This window comes from Scyliorhinus torazame, chromosome 20 (assembly GCF_047496885.1).
Source record: "Scyliorhinus torazame isolate Kashiwa2021f chromosome 20, sScyTor2.1, whole genome shotgun sequence".
Taxonomy (NCBI): Eukaryota; Metazoa; Chordata; class Chondrichthyes; order Carcharhiniformes; family Scyliorhinidae; genus Scyliorhinus; species Scyliorhinus torazame.
In genome coordinates this window covers 24,166,816-24,182,863 of record NC_092726.1, presented here as the reverse complement: position 1 = coordinate 24,182,863, position 16,048 = coordinate 24,166,816, and the positions used below count along the sequence as shown (strand labels likewise).

At 50.9% G+C, this 16,048-nt stretch overlaps 1 protein-coding gene across 1 annotated transcript in view; it reads left to right on the top strand.

Annotated features, from left to right (window-relative positions):
* LOC140396979 (bone morphogenetic protein 1-like) overlaps window positions 1-16,048 on the top strand; it is a 409,856-nt gene that overhangs the window by 314,225 nt on the left and 79,583 nt on the right. The window contains 2 exon segments of the mRNA XM_072485982.1: window positions 3,952-4,130; window positions 4,258-4,363. Coding sequence (XP_072342083.1) covers window positions 3,952-4,130; window positions 4,258-4,363 — 285 coding nt within the window.

The following is a 16,048-nucleotide window of genomic DNA, read 5'->3' as shown; positions in this document are numbered from 1 at the left end:
TACACTGACCCCATCAAACACTCCCAGGACAGGTACAGCACGGGGTTAGATACAGAGTAAAGCTCCCTCTACACTGTCCCCATCACACACTCCCAGGACAGGTACAGCATGGGGTTAGATACAGAGTAAAGCTCCCTCTACACTGTCCCCATCAAACACTCCCAGGGCAGGTACAGCACGGGGTGAGATACAGAGTAAAGCTCCCTCTACACTGTCCCCATCAAACACTCCCAGGACAGGTACAGCACGGGGGTTAGATACAGAATAGAAATCTCTCTACACCTTGATATTCAGCTCCCCTCATCCTCATCGACTCCCGGAGCTGCCGCCCTGAACCATCCTCTAATTCATCAGTGCGACGGTTTTGCCAGTAGTTGGTGACATGGTAGCGTTGGGGCTTTGGATGTGTGCTCACAGGGGACGGAGGTGAGATCAGTAAAATTGTATCACAAGCGTTGAAAGCCAGAGATGGTGGAGCCTTGTGACGTACCACCATTTTGATTTAACCATTCGAATCATACAGCAGAGATGTAGTGCACCCTGCCTGTGCCAGCCCTTTGCAAGACGTACTGTACTTAGGTTGCATAGTTTTCAACGTTTGCAATCATAGCAGTGACTGACTTAAACAGATTCCCTCACAACATGACAAGATGGGTCGGAAAAATCTGTGAAAGGAGTGCAGCTTGTAGCTGGGCCTTACTGAAAAGAGACCATTAATTTGGTCCTACTCCCTTGTTCTTTCCCGTTAGTTTCCTTTTCAAAGTATTTATCCAATCACTTCTGTGAGTAAGGTTTGACTCTGTGTTTTAGGCAGCGGTTATCTTGAGGCTGTGCCTGTATGTGAGTGCAGCTGTTCTGGCCCCCAACCCCCATTCCAGTCTCGAACTCACTCCAGTGTTGCTATGTCGCACAGTGTTTGCCTCAGCCTCATCGACTCCCGGAGCTGCCGCCCTGAAACAGCTGACAGCACAGGGTCGCCGACGGGCTACAGCATTGGCAGAAGGCCATTCGGCCCCTCGCATCCCACGCCAGCTGACTACGGGAGCAATCCGCCCAGGGCCACACCCTCTGTGTGCAGCTTTTTATTTCCCGTCAGTTAATGCTCTTTTGGAAGCCCGAGATTTGCTCATGCCCACAGTCCCTCGGGTCAGCTGGACTCTCTTCCAGTGTTGGCAGCTGTTTTCCCCTTCAGCTTCCAGCCAGCTGCGCAAGTCCTGTGCCTTTGGGAAGGGAGAGCGTGTTGCCTTTAATACAAAGATGCCCCTCCTTGGAGCAGCAGCACAAGTTAAACACTTAACCTCAAGGTGTCGAATGATGTCATGGACACTTGGGTCGAAGTGTTTCAAACGTAAACATGGACCAATTCCCCATAGGCCCCCTCCTCTGAAATAAATACCTTCACCAGAGGGGATTTAACAGTTTCCTGCAGGAACAGATGTGGCGCGTTGCGTAGCCTCGCGCTGTCGTGAGCTGGTGTCAACAGCACCTCTTGGCCTGTCGCGAAACTACCCAAGGCGAGAGGCTAATGCATTCCTTGTGTTCGAAAAGCACCGGAGCTCCACGTGGTGCGTGAGCTCTGTGTGTGTTTGTGTGTGAACCACATGAAGCCTCCCAGCCGCTGGCAAGTAATAACAGACAAGAGTGTGAACGAGAGGCAGCTGACCAGACACGTGAATGTGGGGCACTGGAACAGGCCTTTCTCCCCCCCCCAACAGAATTGGTTTGTGGCTAATCTGTATCTCAACTCCGTCTTGCCTGGCTTGACGCCCTATCCATAATATCGATAAGACAACCAAAGTCTGTCAGTCTTGAAGTTTTCAAATGGGGTGGACATTTTCCGGATGTGTGAAGGAGTGCATCCTCTGATCACCCCCTAAGCCGTTTACCTTTCAAAACATAAATTTGTGCCCCTTCCGAGGCCCCGTGTGCCCGCTCGGTGGATTGCAAAGCATCGCAGGGCCACTCTTTGAAAGGAGATCAGGGGCGCTCCCCTGACTGATGTTTACCCCTCAGACGTTCCGTCTCCCATGACCCGCCAACTCTCCGACGCTGCTTTGGTAGTCCGTCGGGATTAGTAGAAGGTGACGCTGGTGGGCGGAGATGAAGCAGGGTGGGACGTGGCTTGTGTGGGGCATTAGAATCATAGAATTTACAGTGCAGAAGGAGGCCATTCGGCCCATCGAGTCTGCACCGGCTCTTGGAAAGAGCACCCTACCCAAGGTACACACCTCCACCCTATCCCCATAACCCAGTAACCCCACCCAACACTAAGGGCAATTTTGGACACTAAGGGCAATTTATCATGGCCAATCCACCTGACTTGCACATCTTGGGACTGTGGGAGGAAACCGGAGCACCCGGAGGAAACCCACGCACACACGGGGAGGATGTGCAGACTCCGCACAGACAGTGACCCAAGCTGGAATCGAACCTGGGACCCTGGAGCTGTGAAGCAATTGTGCTATCCACAAGGCTACTGTGCAAACAGGTCCCCATGGACCTGTTTGGGTCGAATGGCCTTTTCTGTGCTATGCTCTCTGTGCAGTTTTGAATTAGGACCCTGAGCAAGTCCTCAGGTTAAATCTGGGTTTGACGCGGGTCCTACGTCCAATTATTTCCCTGGACTTGACATGCCTGCGTCCGCACAAATTGAAATATCACGTTCCACGTGACGTTCAATCATCACGCACTGTCTGCCTCCTGTTCTCCAACTCCATCTTTTATTCACGCTGGGCAGCACGGTAGCATTGTGGATAGCACAAATGCTTCACAGCTCCAGGGCCCCAGGTTCGATTCCGGCTTGGGTCACTGTCTGTGCGGAGTCTGCACATCCTCCCCGTGTGTGCGTGGGTTTCCTCCGGGTGCTCCGGTTTCCTCCCACAGTCCAAAGATGTGCGGGTTAGGTGGATTGGCCATGCTAAATTGCCCATAGTGTCCAAAATTGTTGGGTGGGGTTACTGGGTTATGGGGATAGGGTGGAGGTGTGGACCTTGGGTGGGGTGCTCTTTCCAAGAGCTGGTGCAGACTCGATGGGCCGAATGGCCTCCTTCTGCACTGTAAATTCTATGATTCAGAGAGGTCCCTTAAAAAGAGCAGGAACTGGAGCAGAGAGAATTGATGGGGTTTCAATTCTTTACTGAAATGTTTTGATGGAAACTGAGCGTAAATGGGTTAAAAGCGAAAACTGGGTGAATTTGGGGGTTAATTTTAACTTCGGGTGGGCACAGGATGAAGCCAGGTTAAAGTCCAACAGATTTGTTTCGAATCGGGGCAGCACGGTGGCACAGTGGTTAGCACTGCTGCCTCACGGCGCCGAGGTCCCAGGTTCGATCCCGGCTCTGGGTCACTGGGTGGAGTTTGCACATTCTCCCCGTGTTTGTGTGGGTTTTGCCCCCACAACCCAAAGATGTGCAGGCTAGGTGGATTGGCCCCGCTAAATTGCCCCTTAATTGGGAAAAATTAATTGGGTACTCTAAAAAATTGTTTTTAAGTTTTGTTTCGAATCACTAGCTTTCGGAGGGCAGCTCCTTCCTCAGGTGAATCTCCACATCATGGTTAACTTCGGTGGCAACTGTTTAGGGCAGGGCTAAATCGCTGGCTTTGAAAGCAGACCAAGGCAGGCCAGCAGCACGGTTCGATTCCCGTACCGGCCTCCCCGAACAGGCGCCGGAATGTGGCGACTAGGGGCTTTTCACAGTAACTTCATTTGAAGCCTACTTGTGACAATAGCGATTTTCATTTCATTTCATTTCAAGTTAGCCGCTCCCTCTCCCCACTGACATTGTTCGGGATTAAAATGGCTCCCGGGGCATTTACGTTGCGGGATATGGGGGGGCTGGGGATATTCAGTATTGGCAGGGGCGTGTTAGCCCCAAAGACGCTCAGTCTGTGCCTCTAAAAGCCTCTTCCCATCTCACAAGTTGTGTGTGTGTGGCTTCCTTCTGTGAACAGCTGCTGCTCGTACGTGGGCCGGAGGGGCGGAGGGCCGCAGGCCATATCCATCGGGAAGAACTGCGACAAATTCGGGATTGTCGTGCACGAGCTGGGCCACGTCATTGGATTCTGGCATGAGCACACGAGACCCGACCGAGACCATCATGTGACCATCGTGAGGCAAAACATCCAACCAGGTAAGGGCGTGGCTGCTTCCTCTTGTCCACATCGACAAACCCTCCAGGGGCACCCGCACTTGCCCCTCATTGTGTAAAGTTGCACTTTGATGACTGGGCCACTCACGGCTATCCATCCCCTTCACAGGGCAAGAGTATAACTTCCTCAAGATGGAGCCGGACGAGGTGGACTCGCTGGGCGAGACGTATGACTTTGACAGCATTATGCATTACGCCAGGAACACCTTCTCAAGGTTCGAACCGGCCTTCTGCCATTTTTAATTTATTGAGGCTTTGTCTGCCTCACATTTGTCGGTGTTTCTTTTTCATGAATGTACGCATACCCAGCGAGACAAATGGTGCTGTTGGCTTCAGTCAGGTGGCTCCCTCACGACAGGGACTGTGACGAAAGGAACATCGATTGCAGGCAGCAGTCATTGTCAGAGGCAGAGTCAGAGGTCAGGAGGCTCCTAAACCTTCCAGGGAGCCACAAAGGATTCATTGCTTGTATCAGGATATTCGGTTCGCCTTTCCCCCTCTCCCCAAAAATTCCGACCCCCCTTCCCCTTCCTCATCCCGATGAAGATGGTGCAGTACTGAGGGAGTGCTGCACTGTCAGAGGGTCAGTACTGAGGGAGTGCTGCACTGACAGAGGGTCTGTACTGAGGGAGTGCTGCACTGTCAGAGGGTCAGTACTGAGGGAGTGCCGCACTGTCAGAGGGTCAGTACTGAGGGAGTGCTGCACAGTCAGAGGGTCAGTACTGAGGGAGCGCTGCACTGTCAGAGGGTCAGTACTGAGGGAGAGCTGCACTGTCAGAGGGTCAGTACTGAGGGAATGCTGCACTGTCAGTGGGTCAGTACTGAGGGAGTGCTGCACTGTCAGAGGGTCAGTATTGAGGGAGTGCTGCACTGTCAGAGAGTCAGTACTGAGGGAGTGCTGCACTGTCAGAGGTCAGTACTGAGGGAGTGCTGCACTGTCAGAGGGTCAGTACTGTGGGACTGCTGCACTGTCAGAGGGTCAGTACTGAGGGATGCCGCACTGTCAGACGGTCAGTACTGAGGGAGTGCTGCACTGTCAGAGGGTCAGTACTGAGGGAGCGCTGCACTGTCAGAGGGCCAGTACTGAGGGAGCGCTGCACTGTCAGAGGGTCAGTACTGAGGGAGTGCTGCACTGTCAGAGGGTCAGTACTGAGGGAGTGCTGCACTGTCAGAGGGTCAGTACTGAGGGAGCGCTGCACTGTCAGAGGGTCAGTACTGAGGGAGTGCTGAACTGTCAGAGGACCAGTACTGAGGGAGTGCTGCACTGTCAGAGGGTCAGTACTGAGGGAGTGCGGCACTGTCAGAGGGTCAGTACTGAGGGAGCGCTGCACTGGCAGAGGGTCAGTACTGAGGGAGTGCTGCACTGTCAGAGGGTCAGTACTGAGGGAGAGCTGCACTGTCAGAGGGTCAGTACTGAGGGAGTGCTGCACTGTCAGAGGGTCAGTACTGAGGGAGCGCTGCACTGTCAGAGGGTCAGTACTGAGGAAGTGCTGTACTGTCAGAGGGTCAGTACTGAGGGAGTGCTGCACTGTCAGAGGGTCAGGGCTATCGGGAGACTCCTACATGGTCAGGGATAGTGCGGGGTGGCCCACTGAACCTCCCCCTAGAACACGGATACCTTGCCACTGCCCTGCTGGCACCTTGACACTGCCACCCTGGCACTCCGAAGGTTCCCTTGTGGCGCTTGCAGGAGTACTGCCTAGGTCCAGGCAGGCTGTGCCCATGAAAGGGGGGTGGAGGGGGGGTTTGAATGGTGTGGGTTGCATGGCTGGAAAGTAGGGGCCTCTGTGAGGTTTGGGGGGGGGGGGCTCCTGGATGGCGGTGGCCTTTAGGGGGTTGTGTGTGGGTCTGAAGAGCGGGGACCCCCAGGGCCCCAATAGCGGGGGTCTTCACTTGGGTGGGTGTGGAGTCGGCCCATATCTGTGGGGGGATGACATTGCCCATGGGTGGGGGGTGTGGAAGACCCACACAGTTCATCGAGATCGGGGGACCCTTTCGAAATGGCGGCCCGATCTCGGAGTTCAGCTCCCCAGTAATGAGATAAATTATATGTGTGGGCTAAACCAGTGAGAAACTCGCCAGGGGCCTGATGTCATTGTGTAGCGGTGGTGAACTCGCCAACATGGCTGGCGGGAAACTCCCAGAAAAACCAGCCACAAATATTTCCGTTGAATCGCGCCCGCTATCTGCATCTTGACGGGTGTAAAGGATCCTTTGGCACAGTTCAAAGCACAACAGGTTAAATCTCCTCGGGTCCTGGCTAATGTTTAACTGGTCCATTCATCAGGTTGGCAACTTGTGAGATCCTGCAGTGTATTCACGATGTCAACTCCAGTTCGCTGGCTCGCCCCAGGTTGTGAAGCCCGCTGGTCGTTTTGAAGCTTGTGAAAGGCTCTCTAAACGCACGTTCTCCCTCACAGTGTAGCAGTGCAGCACAGCTAGATATCTGCTGTTTAGAGCAGTCTGATTAGACAGGAAGCCAAAGTATGATTCCCTGCCCTTCGACTTCCTTTTGCGGTTCACTCAGTGTCCCACAAGAGTGACTAGTCCATGGCTCGAGGCTGGTTGGACAGATAATTGGTAGCTGAGCACCACGATTGTCAGGGGAATATTTCAATCTCAGTTGGAATTTACAGCCATCGAGTCACAACCGCTGTTTGTGGAAGAGTTCCAAACTTCTACCATCTTTGTGTGTTGAAGTGTTTTTTCAACTTTACTCCCAAAATCTCTGGCTCCGATTTTTAAACTGTACTCCCTCGTCCTAGAAATCCTCGCCAACGGGAATAGTCTCTTTCTCTAACCTCTCTTTCCCCCCCCCCCCCCCCCCCCCTTGATAGCTTGAAAACATTGGTCAGAAGTAGCCCGCAAATCTTGTAAGTTGCAGGGAAGGCAGTCTTTGTATTGACGTCTCTGACTCAACTCTGCCGAGAATGTTTAATCCTGATTTGAAGCTTCGTGCCTGATTTGAAGAGATGTACTTTGCATTTCCGTTACCTCCTGGACACTCTGTTCCCCCTCCCGCTTCCTCCACCATCCCCCCCCACCCCAGCTTGATGGGTGCACATTCCTGCTGAGTCAGGCCTGGTGATGAAGACACATTCTTTCTGGGTGAGATCACGACTAACAGAGTGAAGAGCTGACCCCGGTTCGTCTGCAGCCTCTGGGCCTTGAGCCGTGCCGTCTCAGCACCAGCTGACCACGGATTACGTGGACTCTTTCCAGTGGGTTCCTAACTGGGTTTCAGGCTAAAGGTTGTCAGGACCATTGTGAAACCACTCAGCGAAGATCCATGGGTGGGATTCTCCAATAATGGGGCGATGTCCCCACTCCAGCGTCAAAATGCAGGTGTTTCACTCTGGACTTTCCTGAAGGAAGTCCAGAGTGATTCTCCTACATGAAGGGTGCTTGCAGGGCCCCGGAGTACTCCACGCAGCTCTGCCTGCCGCTACGGGGTCCTGCACTTCCGGTCGGGACTCCGGGCATGCGCCACCCCAGCCCCGAAAATATAGGCCCCCCGAGACCGTGCATGCCTGCGGATCGGTGGCCCCCGATCGCTAGCCTGGCCGTCCCTGAGGACCCCCCCGGTGAAGGATCTCTCCCCCCCACCCCCCTCCAGGGTGGCCGCGAACTGAGTCCGCAGCCGCCGTCGACCGTTCCCGACAGGCAAAACGTGGTTAGAATCACGCCATCGGGAACTCGGCCAGTTGCTGTCGGTGAATCACAGGGGGGGGCCTCTGTCAATGGCCCCCTACCTGCGCCGCGTAGACCGTGCGCAATTCGTGGCGATTCTCCGAGGACCGGAGAATCGCGGCAGCGACGTCGCCCCAGTTTTTGCCGTCAACGCTCATTCTCCGTGCCGATAGCGATTTTGGCTCAGAGAATTCCGCCCCATGTTTTTTTGAATGCCTCCTTCATGAAAGGCCGTTGGTTCAGCCTTCCAACTGAACAACTCAGAGGCCCGTGGAGAACTTCACGTCCGGTTCCGTGGCCATCAGCTGGCCCATGACCCAACGCCAAAATATCCTGGCCACACTCTTGACCGTACTTTGACCTACCAGCGACACCTCGCAGAACACGTGAGTGACTCTCATGTGGAAGCTGGTGGGTGCCACCTGAGGCAGCAGAGCCAACATGCTCTGCACCTCCTCACTTACCTTGGTCAACCGCTGCTCAACCAGCTCTGGAGGCGCCACACAAACATGGTAGGTGTCCACCTCCAGGAAGGTGTGAGGATTATTTCTGGGGCGGTCGAGACCAAAGCAACTCATGTGGCTTCTTCTGTCAGGGTACAGTGCACGTCCTGACGCAGGACCTCAACAGAAAAACACGCGCACTCTGTCTGAAATCCTGGATTCCCCACGGAAACAGATTCCACGTGGGACAAGCGCAACCTCCAGGTTGATTGCTAACATCACTGACCACCAGCCTGGGAACGGACAACCTTGTGGTGAAGTGCCAGGTTTCAGCCCATCCGGGGAAAATCTGGACAACTGCTCGCGGTCAGAGGACGGGCCAGAAAAGGTGCGGCCACTGGCTGCACAAGGGGAACGCGAGGGACGGCCAAAATGGTGACCATGGCCATCCAAGCCAGACCACCAGCCACAGACTGAACATCTCCCTGAGAGACTCAGTCCTCGTGGCATCGTAACCACTCACACTGTGCCGGCTGAAGCCGTCGAATGGTTGTTTAGATGGAGAGGATGTTTCCACTTGTAGAAACAACTAGAAGCAGAGGACATAATCTCAGACTAAAGGGACAATCCTTTAAAACAGAGATGAGGAGGAATTGCTTCAGCCAGAGGGTGGTGAATCTGTGGAACTCTTTGCCGCAGAAGGCTGTGGAGGCCAAATCACTGAGTGTCTTTAAGACAGAGATAGATAGGTTCTTGATCAATAAGGGGGTCAGGGGTTATGGGGAGAAGGCGGGAGAATGGGGATGAGAAAATATCAGCCATGATTGAATGGCGGAGCAGACTCGATGGGCCGAATGGCCTAATTTTGCTCCTATGTCTTATGGTCCTATATTAACCTCGTTGCCACACGGAAAGCACTCCCCAGCCACATGGACGAAAAGACCTGCTTGCTGGGCCATAGCTTCAACCTATTTTTCTTCATTTAAAGAATGTGCAGGAGTAGCCCGTGCCAAAACAAACAGACGTTTAACTCTAACTTTTCCTGTCAAAATATATATTGGTCTGTTTTGTGAATGAGCAGTCCAAGAACCTTAATTTATCACCATTCCTTGTTGAAGTAGTGCAGATGAAAATTTTGGAGAGGGGCCCTCCTAATAAAGACTTAGGTTTTAAACTTCGGGTCAGCAGTATTGTTGAGAACTACAGGTTGGACATAGACCAAGAAATATTACAGCCAAGAGTAGTTTACCTCATGTCAGGACTGTCGGAATTTGTTTGTTAGCCTGACGTGTATATGCATGCATTTTGTATATGAATATATATTTATTTGTTCATGGGATATCAGTCTTAGTTTCCAGGTCAACATTTGCTGCTCACATTAATTGTCCTTGACAAGGTGGTGGTGAGCTGCCTCATTGATCCGTTGCAGAGCGGGTGTCCTCACAGTGCTGCTCGGCACAGAGTTCCAGCATTGTGACCCGGCGACAGTGAAGGAACGGCGATTATATTTCCAAGTCAGGATCGCCAGTGACCTGTAGGAGATTTTTGCAGGAGGTGGTGTTCCCAATTCGCTTTGTCCTTCTTGATGGTAATGGTCACGGATCATGGGCGGCACAGTGGTCAGCACCGTTGCCTCACAGTGCCAGGGTCCCAGGTTCGATTCCCCGCTGGGTCACTGTCTGTGCGGAGTCTGCACATTCTCCCCGTGTCTGCGGGTTTCCTCCGGATGCTCCAGTTCCCTCCCACAGTCCAAAGATGTGCAGGTTAGGTGGATTGGCCATGGTAAGTTACCCCTTAGTCTAGACGGGTGTGCAGGTAAGGTGGAGTTATGGAGTTAGGGTGAGGAAGGGGGCCTAGGTGGAGTGCTCTTCGGAGGGTCTGTGAAGACCGATGGGCCGAATGGCCTCCTTCTGCACTGAAGGGGTTCTATGGATTTGAAAAGTGCTGATAAAGGAGCATTGGCGAGATACTGCAGTGCATCTTGTAGATAGTACACACTGTTGATACTGTGCATCGGTGATGGACGGAGTGAATATTTGTGGAAGAGATGCCAATCAAGTGGGACTGCTTTGCCCTGGAGTTTCTTGAGTGTTATTGGAACTGCACTCATCCAGGCAAGTTAACAAAGAACAATGCAGCACAGGAACAGGCCCTTCGGCCCTCCAAGCCTGTACCGGTCATGATACCACCCTTGTCCAAAACCGTCAGCACCTCCTCGTGCCGTATCCCTCTCTACCCGTCCTATCCATGTATTTGTCAAGATGCCTTTTGAACGCCGTTAATGTATCTGCTTCCACAACCTCCCCTGGCAACGCGTTCCAGGCACTCACCACCCTCTGCGTAAAAAACCTGCCTCGCACATCTCCTCTAAACTTTGCCCCACGGAACATGACTGACCCCTTCAACCTGGGAAAGAGTGCCTGCGTATCCACTCTGTCCATGCCCCTCATAATCCACTGCCCGACCTTCATCAATGTGTTTTGTCACATCCTCAAAGAATTCAATGAGGCTTGTGAGGCATGACCTGCCCCTCACAAAGCCATGCTGACTATTTTTAATCAAACTATATTTTTCTAAATAATCATAAATCCTATCTCTCAGAATCCTTTCCAATATTTTGCTCACCACAGACGTAAGACTGATGGGTCTGTAATTCCCAGGGATTTCCCTATTCCCTTTCTTGAACAGGGAACAACATTCGCCTCCCTCCAATCATCCGGTACTACTCCAGTGGAGAGTGAGGACGCAAAGATCATCGCCAACGGCGCAGCAATCTCCTCCCTAGCTTCCCGTAGTAACCTTGGGTATATCCCGTCAGGCCCAGGGGACTTACCTATCCTGATGCTTTTCAAAATTTCCAGCACATCCTTGTTCTTAATATCAACCTGTTTGAGTCTATTAACCTAGTTCACACTGTTCTCATGAGCAGCAAGGTCCCTCTCTCTAGTGAATACTGAAGCAAAATATTCATTTAGGGCCTCCCCTATCTCCTCAGACTCTAGGCACAAGTTCCCTCCACTATCCCTGATCGGCCCTACTCTCACTCTGATCATCCACTTATTTCTCACAAAAGTGTAGAACGCCTTGAGGTTTTCCCCAATCCTTCCCGCCAGGGCTTTTCATGCCCCCTTCTAACTCTCCTCAGTCCATTTTTGAGTTCCTTCCTGGCTACCTTGTAACCCTCTAGAGCCATGCCAGATCCTTGCTTCCTCAACCTTACGTAAGCTTCCTTCTTCCTCTTGACTAGACGCTCCACTTCTCTTGTCATCCAAGGCTCCTTCACCTTACCATTCCTTCCTCGTCTCAGTGGGACAAAACTATCCAGCACTCGCAGCAAGTGCTTCTTAAACAACCCCCACATTACTGTTGTGCATTTCCCCAAGAACAATTGTTCCCACTTTATGCTCCTCAGCTCCTGTCTAATAGCAGTATAATTTCCCCTCCCCCAATTAAATCCCTTCCCATACTGTCTGTTCCTATCCCTCTCCATGACTATGGTAAAGGTCAAGGAGTTGTGGTCACTGTCACCGAAATGCTCTCCCACCGAGACATCTGACACCTGGCCTGGTTCGTTGCCGAGCACCAAGTCCAATATGGCCTCCCCCCTAGTCGGCCTATCTACATATTGAGTCAGGAATCCTTCCTGTACACGCCTGACAAAATCTGCTCCATCCAAACCATTTGCACTAAGGAGGTTCCAGTCAATATTAGGGAAGTTGAAGTCACCCTTGACAACAACTCTGTTGCTTCTGCACTTTTCCAAGATCTGCCGCCCAATCTGTTCCTCGGCTGCTATTGGGGATCTATAGGAAACTCCCAATAAAGTGACTGCTCCTTTCTTGTTTCTGACTTCCATACTCAGTAGACAAACCCTCCTCAACTACCTCCTTTTCTGCAGCTGTGGTGCACTCCTTCATTAACAGTGCCACTCCCCCTCCTCTTTTACCTCCCTCCCTATTCTTCTGAAAACATCTAAACCCCGGAACATCTAACAACCATTCCTGCCCCTGTAAGATCCATGTCTCCGTAATGGCAACAACATTGTAGTTCCAAGTACTGATCCATGCTCTAAGTTCATCTCCCTTATTCCTGACACTCCTTGCATTGAAACAGACGCACTTTAACCCATTCCACTGATGCAACTTTGCCCTATCAACTGTCTATCCTTCCTCCCAGACGCTGAATACTATTTCTGCCTCTTCAACAGCTACCCTATCCTCTGATCCATAGCTCTGATTCCCATCCCCCTGCCAAATTAGTTTAAACCCTCCCGAAGAGCACCAGCAAACCTCCCACCAAGGATATTGGTGCCCCTCCAGTTTAGGTGATGAAAACAGTCCGAGTCTATTCAGCCTCTCCACATAGCTAACATCCTCCAGACCAGGCAGCATCCTGGTAAACCTCCTCTGCACCCTCTCCGAAGCCTCCACATCCTTCTGATAGTGTGGTGACCAGAATTGTGCGCAATATTCCAAGTGCGGCCTTACCAAGGTTCTATACAACTGCAGCACGACTTGCCAGTTTTTATACTCGATGCCCCGTCCAATGAAGGCGAGCATTCCGTGTGCTTTCTTGACTACCTTGTCCACTTATGTTGCCACCTTCAAAGACCTGTGGACCTGCACACCCAGATGTCTCTGACTTTCTATCTTCCCATTTACGGTATATTTCCCCTCTATGTTAGACCTACCAAAATGCAATGCCTCACATTTGTCTGGATTTATCTCATATTTGTCTGGAGAGTATTCCATTACACTCCTGATGTGTGCCTTGTAGGTGGTGGGCAGGCTTTGGGGAGTCAGGAGGTGAGTTACTCTCCGCAGGATTCCCAGCCTCTGACCTGCTCTGGTAGCCACAGTATTTATATGGCTGGGTCCAGTTCAGTTTCTGGTCAATGGTAACCCCCAGGATGTTGTTAATTGGGGGATTCAGGATAGTGGGGTCATTAACGTCAAGGGGGAGATGTTAAAAGTGTCCTGTGTTTTGAACCTTTCCTTTGCTGTAAACCTTTAAAAAGGCGAGTCGAGAATCTATTTGTGGCCTCTGCCGATATCACTCTTCGGCCATGAGATGAAACAAAGTGAGGCCATGTAAACTCGCTGCTCTTCCTTACTCCCTCTTTGTCCCTGACTGGCTGCAATCAGAAATATGTCACATTCTCTCTAACGTTTCTTTGCTTGGATCTCAAAACTATAGAATTCCTCACTTGCCCACATCATTCCTGTCATCACATCATCTTCACGCCTCCCCCACTGCTTCCTGAGCTTCCCGAGCATCATGTTCTCAGGGCTATGGACCTCTTTCTGGGTTTCTCGATATTATGTAAAGAAAGGGTGCTTGACAGGGCGGATGCTGAGAGAGGTGGTTCTCCTCGTGGGGGAGTCTGGAACGAGAGGGGCGGTTGAAAAATAAGGCTCACCCATTTAAGGCAGAGATGAGGAGGAATTTTTCTCTCAGAAGTTGGTTGCCCTGTGCAATCCTCTCCCCCAGAGAGCACTGGAGTCACCGAATATACTCAAGGCCGAGGGACACAGATTTAAAAAAAAAAAAATGTTTAGAGTACCCAATTCATTTTTTCCAATTAAGGGGCAATTTAGCGTGGCCAATCCACCTACCCTGCACATCTTTTGGGTTGTGGGGCGAAACCCACGCAGACACGGGGAGAATGTGCAAACTCCATACGGACAGTGACCCAGAGCCGGGATCGAACATGGGACCTCGGCGCCGTGAGGCAGCAGGGCTAACCCACTGCGCCACCGTGCTGCCGGAGACAGATCTTTTGAGGCAGTCGAGGGTTACTGATGACAGACAGGAAAATGAAGTTACGGCAACAGGCAGATCAGATCAGCCATGATCTTATTGTGTGATGGAGCAGGTCCAGTGGGTTGTATTGAAGAGATAACAAATAGGTTAGACCAAGGAGAGCCAATGGATGTTATCTATCTTGACTTCCAAAAGGCCTTTGATAAGGTGCCGCACGGGAGACTGCTGAGTAAAATAAGGGCCCATGGTATTCGAGGCAAGGTACTAACATGGATTGACGATTGGCTGTCAGGCAGAAGGCAGAGAGTTGGGATAAAAGGTTCTTTTTCGGAATGGCAACCGGTGACGAGTGGTGTCCCGCAGGGTTCAGTGTTGGGGCCACAGCTGTTCTCTTTATATATTAACGATCTAGATGACGGGACTGGGGGCATTCTGGCTAAGTTTGCCGATGATACAAAGATAGGTGGAGGGGCAGGTAGTATGGAGGAGGTGGGGAGGCTGCAGAAAGATTTAGACAGTTTAGGAGAGTGGTCCAAGAAATGGCTGATGAAATTCAACGTGGGCAAGTGCAAGGTCTTGCATGGACTATTTTCTAAATGGTGACAAAATTCATAATGCTGAAGTGCAAAGGGACTTGGGAGTCCTAGTCCAGGTTTCTCTAAAGGTAAACTTGCAGGTTGAGTCCATAATTAAGAAAGCAAATGCAATGTTGTCATTTATCTCAAGAGGCTTGGAATATAAAAGCAGGGATGTACTTCTGAAGCTTTATAAAGCATTAGTTAGGCCCCATTTAGAATACTGTGAGCAATTTTGGGCCCCACACCTCAGGAAGGACACACTGGCACTGGGGCGTGTCCAGCGGAGTTTCACACGGATGATCCCAGGAATGGTAGGCCTAACATACGATGAACGTCTGAGGATCCTGGGATTATATTCATTGGAGTTTAGGAGGTTGAAGGGAGATCTAATAGAAACGTACAAGATAATGAATGGCTTAGATAGGGTGGATGTAGGGAAGTTGTTTCCATTAGCAGGGGAGACTAGGACCCGGGGGCACAGCCTTAGAATAAAAGGGAGTCACTTTAGAACAGCGATGAGGAGAAATTTCTTCAGCCAGAGAGTGGTGGGTCTGTGGAATTCATTGCCACAGAGGGCGGTGGAGGCCGGGACGTTGAGTGTCTTTAAGACAGAAGTTGATAAATTCTTGATTTCTCGAGGAATTAAGGGCTATGGAGAGAGAGCGGGTAAATGGAGTTGAAATCAGCCATGATTGAATGGTGGAGTGGACCCGATGGGCCAAATGGCCTTACTTCCGCTCCTATGTCTTATGGTCTTATGGCATGATATGATCTTATGATGCATGAGGGTCAGACAAAAGAATCTGTGGGCCCTCTCCAGCCGTGATCCTGTGGGGATCATACTACCAGGCAGGACCCTGTGCCAATCCAACATTCAAAGGCTGATGGTGTACATAGCTCATGATTGCTTCAGCCTTCTATACTTCAAATGCTTTAATTCAGAGCAAAATACCTAGAAGGAGATATATGTATTGTTATGAGCCAGGGTTTAGAGAACCCCACTGTGTATCATGGAGTTCACCTGACCCACAACTTTTACTAGATTGTGGTGTGGGGAGCACACGGCCCATTCTACAGGTGTGGGACAGCAGAAATGGAAAAGTATTTTTTAAAACAAAACAATGTTTATTCTATGAACTCAAGTTAACCTTTTTAAAACATAGAGTGAACATCTTAGCAACCATTAATTCAAATAAAACCCCCAAAGAATACAACACAAAGTAATCCTTAATAACTTCCCAAACAACATCCAGAAGACAAAAGAAACACCTTTTAACAGAAGCACATCAGGTTTACATTCACTACTGAGAACATTTATAATTCTGAATTCGCCAAATGATCAAGAGATGGTCTTTTGATGGCAGAGAGAACAGCAGTACACCTGCTTGGTCTGGCTTTTTTTTTTTTTTTTTTTTTTTTTTTTTTA